Source organism: Brachionichthys hirsutus, chromosome 11, assembly GCF_040956055.1.
Source record: "Brachionichthys hirsutus isolate HB-005 chromosome 11, CSIRO-AGI_Bhir_v1, whole genome shotgun sequence".
Lineage (NCBI taxonomy): Eukaryota > Metazoa > Chordata > Actinopteri > Lophiiformes > Brachionichthyidae > Brachionichthys > Brachionichthys hirsutus.
The window spans coordinates 4,532,294-4,540,414 of record NC_090907.1 but is presented as its reverse complement, the minus strand read 5'-3'; the positions used below and the strand labels follow the sequence as shown (position 1 = coordinate 4,540,414).

The following is an 8,121-nucleotide window of genomic DNA, read 5'->3' as shown; positions in this document are numbered from 1 at the left end:
CACAGGTGCTCCATCCCACACCTGCCTGCCTAATTACATCCCATCCGGTTACACAAGTGCACCATTAATCAAGTAAAAAAAAATGTTATCAAACTGAGCTACGGAACGATTTTAGGTTGGTGAATTTAATGATCTGAAAATAGATGCCAGGAATGTCACATTAAAGACTTGGGTTTAATATACAGTATGTGAGCAGGAAAAATTAAAGGTGCAAATTTGTGCATTAAACAATCTGGCAATGAAGTACTGATAGTATCAGAGCAAATCCAGGACCTCCTAACCCGTCAAGACAGACAGGCAGACAGACAGGGAGACAGACAGGTTTGGGTGGCGGGGGTAAAAATATCTTCTGTGGGAACTGCCCATGTCGCTCAGTGGCCCTGAAGTCAATAACGGCCAATCTCACAGCAGGTGGACATAATCAATTACCGGTATGTAAAAATAACTGTGTGCTTTCTGTCCTAAGTTAAAGCTAAATAATAATAAATATATATATATATATCGCACCAGAACCCAACACCATCCATTCCCCAGTCACATGCCGATGCAGCTACCCTAACCTCAACAATGACGGAATCCCGTTCGCTTCTGATCGGCTTCAGGAGCCTTCAGAAACTATATCCCGTTTATATAAACCATCGTCCAGCAGCGTGTCGGGAACAACCCGCCGCTGCCCCTGAAAGAGAACTCGAAGTGGTCAACAGTTCCTGCAGCCGGCCAGAGACATTCTGCCCCATTTCCACTATCAGTGTTTGGTTGGAGCTAAACACACTAGTTGTGCAAATATAACAAATACAAGAGTCCCAAACAGCTGCAGTGACTGTGCACGAATTCTATAAGACACATGTTTACACTGCAGAATACACACGCTATGTTCACTTGACACAACACACCAGCAATACCAGCACGCAACAAACGGATGTTTTACTCTTCAGAAAACATCTGCAGCCTTTGACCGTCGTAAATTTGCAGTTGGCAGTGGGTTATTTTTATTTTGTGGGTTTATTACTTTCATTTATGGACGTTTCCAGTTACACAATGAGATCAATCGTAAAGGACGTGATTATAGCATCAATAAAAAGGCCTTCATTTCATGTTTGTGTTTAATCTATTGTATTTATTATCTAATATTATTTGCCTGGATTCTTCTTGGGATACATTTGCATTGATCTATATCAATAGTTTGTAATATAATAGGCTAATATTTTTTTAATACAAAGTGAAATATTTTCTGTATTCTTTTATACATTTGTTTATTTTATTTTCTGTTGTTGATGTGCTGATTAATTAAACTTACATTAATAATTTAACCTGTATAAAACCTAAAGATCTTACCTACAAGGTCTCTGCAGGTAAAAAAAATTGAATGTGGCATTATGCATCTATGCATTCTATAAAATGAATGTATTTAGCTGTAGAGTATTTTTCTATCTATATTCACAAACAGACTGGGTTTTTTTTGTGTCTAAAAGAACCGGGGTGATTAGAAAACGTTGTGATAGAGACCAAACTGAATGATCATGCTCTGACTATGGCAGCGCTGTCGCTGCTGCTACCTACCGCAGGCTGCAAAGGACATTATCTCATGATTAAATAATGGAGAACGAGGAACACAGATGGACGGAGGTGATGAATCGGGCCAATGCCCTATTAGCGCTATATAATATGACATAACAGCAAATGTGGGGCGTTTTAGGGCGCACTGTCCTCTCATTAGAGCGGGATAACCATTCCAAGTTGTGCTAAGAAGTGAGCAATAATCACTTAAAGAGGGACATCAGACGTCTCTAGAAAACAAGAGAACTACAAACTCCATCTGCCGCGAGTCTCCGGTGACCGCCCATTCATTCTCCGAAAATACTGAATAAAGAGATAATTACATGATCAGAGCCTCAACAATATGCCTTTATACTCCCTGTCAAAAGGTAATACCCTGCTCCAGATGTGTTGCTTCAAGTGCGAGGTTTCTCTTATTACACTCATAACAGTCCCAGACGCTATGGCAAGGCTTCCCCATTGTTCTCCGTGGGATGTTTATGGCTTTGTCCCTGATACGTGATAACCAATAAGTGAGAGGTAGTAATTACAAGGCCCGCACTCCACCGGCTCGCCTGATGGCTGCGTGAAATAAAAGATGGGGGGAGGCTAGTTATTACAAAGACATACAGAGACTTGACATGCAGCAATATTTGGAGTGGGTGAAGGTTAGCAGGGGGGGGTAAGAAATAAATAGCATATATCCATTTCCTTCACCAAATGGGAAAGTAAATAGCATTGACCTTAAAACACTTAAAACAAATCAGCTGCAAGTCAATGAATGTCAAAAAAAATCTAAATGTTTCCTGCTCTTTCCACAAATTCTCTGTTCAGGTCAAGAAAATAAAATAAAAAAAATAACACAATTAGGTGAAACAAAAACACAAAAAGAAAAGCACAATGGTTTCCCATGTCAGGGTCAACGCACACGGAGCAGTGGTGCGGTCAGACCTTGTGTCTCCTAAACTGATTACTGGGGAAACAAGAGGCACGCAAATTCAATCTTGCCCAATTGTTAATTGTAAATCAAGCCGGCGAGCGGCGTCGCAGTGGAGTAAGGAAAATGCTAAATATGAAGCTGCAAGGTTAGCATAGTTTTGCATGAGAAACACTAGAACATTAGAAGCTTTCCAAGCTAGCTGTGCCCTTGGAGCCGGGAGGTTAAAACTGCCTTACAGTATTTTTCCAGCTGATTAGCTCAGGTTAGCATAAGAAACAAACGGCAAACAGCGAGCTGAGAATATCAAACCCAACCTAAAGTGCTGTGTCAGCTAGCTCCTACCAAAAGATGCTTCCACGGCCTGGATTCTAATGCATCTGGATTCGTGTGCCTCGACTTTAGAGAACGATATCAGCCTAATGATAATAATCTCTCGCTATCAAAGGCCACGCTCGGGGGCCGTCTCCAACGAGCCCTTATCTCTGAGAGCTTGTATTGGAGAGGCAGTTTAGCAGCGATGGAACTGTCGAAGGTTTTTGGTTTGATTCACCAATAACCTCGGACGCTGACGCACAGTAAGATATCATCTCGGAGTCTGGAATGTATTTCCTCCCTCGCTCAATCTGGCTTAACTTGATTCTGGAGGCCGTATCTGATACAGCAGCCCCACACCGCCTTCATCCAACTCAATTTGTCATATAGAAAGCATGAAACGAGGAGTGGCTGATTCATAACCTCATTATACACAGTGTAGTATTTAAGCAGCGGAATTTTTACACCTCATTAGACAAGGTCGTTTTTTTATATAGATACGGTCATTTTTAGGAAAAATGCTTGTTTAGACACAAAAGATGCCGTTAAAGTTTAGAAATGAGACAATAAGAGGGACAGTGAAGGTTAGACGTTTTGGAGACGAGGTCAGAGAGGACAGACATGCCCAGAGGAGAGACAGGGACTATAGAAGGATGCTGAGGATGGAGCTGCCATGGAACAGGGCTAGAGGTCGACCCAGGAGAAGATACATGGACGTAGTGAGGGAGGACATGAGAGTGGCTGGTGTCGGGGAGGACGATGCAAAGGACAGGGTGAAGTGGAGAAGGTTGATTTGCTGTGGAGACAAGCCGAATAAGAAAGAAGAAGAAGACGAAGAAAGACGAGGTTAAAGTCTGCGACTGATCGAGTGGAAAGACTTTTTTGGGGGGGGGGGGGGGGGGGGCGGCTCACGTGGCTTTCATTTTACGAGCAGCAACTAAAATAAGATGATTTGGTCCATGTCGCAGCTGTAATTGTTTTTTGTAAAGAACCCAAAATAAAGCAGTAAATTAGAGTTTTTATGCCACCGTCTGTTCGTTTTTTTGTTTTACAAGGATCACATCTACTTTTTTTCATCCCATTTGTTGCACTATTCCTGAGAATGTTTGTGCCTTTCCGGGCTGCATGAAGGAGGCGGCAGCAGCAGCGCCCTCCTTCCCCCCCCCCCCCTCAGCACCGAGTCATTCTCACACCAGACTGATGTAAAACAAGAGTCCTAACTCAGGCAGTAATGGAAACAGTATGCATTCAACAACCAACTCAGCCCCGCCTGGCGACAAGCCAGAATCCTTGAGCTTGACCCCTGTTTGAGAAAAGATCAGTGCGACAGCTGTGGAGCTGCAGGACACCCCCCCCCCCCCCCCCCATTCAGCCACTAGATGGAAACAATAGTCCTCTGCCCTGCTATCACTGTTTCATTCATCAGCTGCACGTTAAACCTGATTCTGTGCACTGTTTTGTCCTGTCTGTCTCATGCCACCTTGAATAAACCTATTTATTGACTAACTGTGCACGTGTGTGTGTGTGTGTTTGCAGCGATCGTTACGCCCCTGCTATTTAGCATCCTCGAGCAACGAGGTGGAAGCCAGCTTTGTTTTGCAGCCAAGAATCGAGTCAATACGGTTTCACATTACGCTGCACGCGAGAAGAAAATGGTGGCAGAGTAATTATGAGTCAGCAACGGGACTATCGTCTTTCCAGGAGGCGCGCTGGCTCCTCTCTGCAACTATACCGGAGCAAAAAAATACTCAGAGGCTGACTCAGAGGATCGGGAGGCAGGTTTCGTATGATAGACCCAGAGGGGAAAGGTGTTACCTCACACTTTTATTTTTCTTCATCAGGCCTTATAATGAAAGGATGCTCCGATGGCTGCTCTCCGAACTCTGTGAAGACCTTCAGTCACTTTCATCGATCAAATTTAGTTGTGTTGTGCCTGCTAGTACTTTGCAAATGAAGTATTTATTTGTATTGAGTTGCTGCTGGTGCAAATAAATTCTGCAGTGACGGGGGGGGGGGGGGGAATATGAAATATTCAGATCAGAATAAGTTAATAGGATGCTTACTCATTCTTTAGTAGTTTGTAGATTCTGATTTTTTGTGTTTTTTTTTAACTGTGAGGTGGTCTGTGCCTCCTTTCATTTTCTAGTTTAACAATTCTTCTTTTCATAAATCAAATCCAGGCAAAAAATAATGTAAAAAAACAAAAGACATCTAGCGACGCCCCTGTCGTTTGCATTTGTAGACAAAACCATTTTGGTTTTTAATCGAAGACTCTGAACCGAACCCCGAGCAGAGACACCGGAGGTATTTTTGACCGTCCTGCAGCATCTGTCTGATATTTTCCTTGTGTGGCGGTTGAAATGTGAGCGTCACGCCCCCCCCCCACCCCCTGACTGGAGTCCCACTGAGCGGCTCGCAAACTTCAGTGTCAAGCCTGAACGCGAAGGCGCAGATCCGGAGCGGAACGCAGCGTCTTTTTGGGACCGGCGGTCGCTTTTGGAGGATTTACGCGCGCAGCTCCGAGTCTTTATTTCTATCATCCATTGTTTGTCCAAAGTTTCCGACAGTCTGTGGAAGGTTTGAATCTTTATTTCAAGCCGTTTTAATCTCCTCCCGGAGCGGCGACGTTAATATCCGGAGCTCGCATGGGGACGCGGCGGTGATCCGGACCTCCGTCCCCTTTCACTCCCGTGTTTTTACACTTTTTCCACGATCATTTTTATCTGAACTACTTCCCCACTGACACGATGCGCGTCGTGGACGGCTGCCCGCTGAAGGCGCTGATCTTCCTCTGGTGTCTGCTCGTCATTTCGGGCTCCAGCTTCGAGATTGGCACCTACGACCAGGAGCGCGGCAGACCGGCCAAGTGCGAGCCCGTCGCCATCCCCATGTGCGCGGGGATCGGCTACAACCTGACGCGCATGCCCAACTTCATGGACCACGACGACCAGAGAGAAGCCGCCATCAAGTTGAACGAGTTCGCCCCGCTGGTGGCTTACGGCTGCGACGCGCACCTCCGCTTCTTCCTCTGCTCCCTCTACGCGCCCATGTGCACGGACAAAGTGTCCGCGTCCATCCCCGCCTGCAGACCCATGTGCGAGCAGGCCAGGGAGCGGTGCGCCCCCATCATGAAGAAGTTCAGCTACACCTGGCCGGACTCGCTGGACTGCTCCAGGCTGCCCACCCGGAACGACCCCAACGCCCTGTGCATGGAGGCCCCCGAGAACGAGACCCGGATGGAGGGCAAGAAGGGCGAGGGCATGCTCCCGGTGCCGCCGCGCCCCAGGCAGCAGCAGCCGGACGCCGGCGCCGGGCGCCCTCCGGGCCCCGCGGGCTCCTGCGAGAACCCGGACAAGTTCCAGTTCGTGGAGAAGAGCCGGTCCTGCGCGCCGCGCTGCTCCGCCGGCGTGGACGTCTTCTGGTCCAGGCGGGACAAGGACTTCGCCTTCATCTGGATGACGGTGTGGTCCGTCCTCTGCTTCGTCTCCACCGCCTTCACCGTGCTCACCTTCCTCCTGGAGCCCCAGCGCTTCCAGTACCCCGAGCGGCCCATCATCTTCCTCTCCATGTGCTACAACGTCTACTCCGTGGCCTTCATCATCCGCTCGGTGGCCGGCGCCGAGAACATCGCCTGCGACCGGGAGAACGGCGAGCTGTACACCATCCAGGAAGGCCTGGAGTCCACGGGCTGCACCATCGTCTTCCTCATACTCTACTACTTCGGCATGGCCTCCTCCATCTGGTGGGTCATCCTCACGCTCACCTGGTTCCTGGCCGCCGGGAAGAAGTGGGGCCACGAGGCCATCGAAGCCCACAGCAACTACTTCCACATGGCGGCCTGGGGCGTCCCGGCGCTGAAGACCATCGTCATCCTCACCATGCGGAAGGTGGCCGGCGACGAGCTGACGGGGCTGTGCTACGTGGGGAGCATGGACGCCGGGGCGCTCACGGGCTTCGTCCTGGTGCCGCTGTCCTGCTACCTGGTGGTCGGCACCTCCTTCGTCCTCACGGGCTTCGTGGCGCTCTTCCACATCCGCAAGGTGATGAAGACGGAGGGCACCAACACGGAGAAGCTGGAGAAGCTGATGGTGAAGATCGGCATCTACTCCATCCTCTACACGGCGCCGGCCACCTGCGTCATCGTCTGCTACTTCTACGAGCGGCTCAACATGGACTACTGGAAGCTGCGGGGGCTGCAGACGGGCTGCGGCGGCGGCGGCGGCGGCGGCGACTGCTCCCTGCGGGCGTCCGTCCCCACGGTGGCCGTGTTCATGCTGAAGATCTTCATGTCCCTGGTGGTGGGCATCACCAGCGGCGTGTGGGTGTGGAGCACCAAGACCCTGCAGACCTGGCAGGGCCTCTGCAGCAGGAAGCTGTCGGACAGGACTCGGAGCCGGAAGCCCTGCGGCGGCGGCGGCGGCGGCGGCGGCAGCACGCACTGCCACTACAAGTCCCCCACGGTGGTTCTGCACGTGGCCAAGAGTGACCTGCACTCGGACAACCCCACGCACGTCTGAGACGCGCACGCACACACACACACACACACACGCTGCTATAGACGTTGTAAGAGGACGAGCGGTCGGACGCCGCTCCGCTGCTGCAGACGCGTCGCCATCTTTGGACAGTATTCAGTGCGTGAAGGGGAAATGTTTCATCGTGTTCTGTGCAGTAGAGACACGCCCCCCCCCCCAGTGTTTAAACGCAAGAGAAGAAGAAGAAGACTGTTATGGGAGGGATCCTGGGAAATGTTAGTCTGCCCCCCCCCCTCCCTCCTGAAAGTCGCATGTTTTACATAATAAATGTTTTATTTATTGTAAATATATTTAATTTAAGTTGGGGCTCGTCTCAGATTTGTCGTTTTAGATACATTTATTAAAGTTAAAGGGATGCTAAGTGCCTTTTTATCAGAGTTCGGGCCTTCTGGAGGGCGGCTTAATAAATCTGTGGAGTTCACGCTCGGCTTCTGCCTCTTCTTGTCGTCGTCCTTTTTAATTTCTCACGGTGGAGTCGGCCTCTCCAGGAGTCTTTTTAAACTTTGGGCCTCACAAATGATTGCTCGTCGTCTCCCCCCCCCTGGATGCACACATTGCAGCCAGAAACTGCTTTATCTCTCTCATCCCTGTGCCCCCCCCAACAATAATCCTCAAAGAGAATCGCTGATGAACGCAGCGACGATCCGTGGCGAGTATTAATGTTTGCAGCAGGAATACGTGTGATTAATGACAGATTTAATCATTGCTGTTGTTGCCCCCCCCCCCCCCCCTCGTTTCCACTGATCCCTGCACAAAACGCTCATCTTTTTTGATCTGAGAGGATGAAGTGGGTTGCAGCCT

The 8,121-nt window shown here is 49.3% G+C and overlaps 1 protein-coding gene across 1 annotated transcript; it reads left to right on the top strand.

Annotated features, from left to right (window-relative positions):
- Positions 1 to 5,550: 5,550 nt before the first annotated feature.
- Positions 5,551 to 7,305, top strand: fzd9b (frizzled class receptor 9b). The gene has a single exon (XM_068745190.1). The coding sequence runs from the start codon at positions 5,677 to 5,679 to the stop codon at positions 7,303 to 7,305; it is 1,629 nt and encodes a 542-aa protein (XP_068601291.1). The 5' UTR covers positions 5,551 to 5,676.
- Positions 7,306 to 8,121: the final 816 nt, after the last annotated feature.

Excerpts from the sequence above, each read along its gene's own strand:
- fzd9b (XM_068745190.1), top strand. The coding sequence starts at position 5,677 with ATGTGCGCGGGGATCGGCTACAACCTGACGCGCATGCCCAACTTCATG.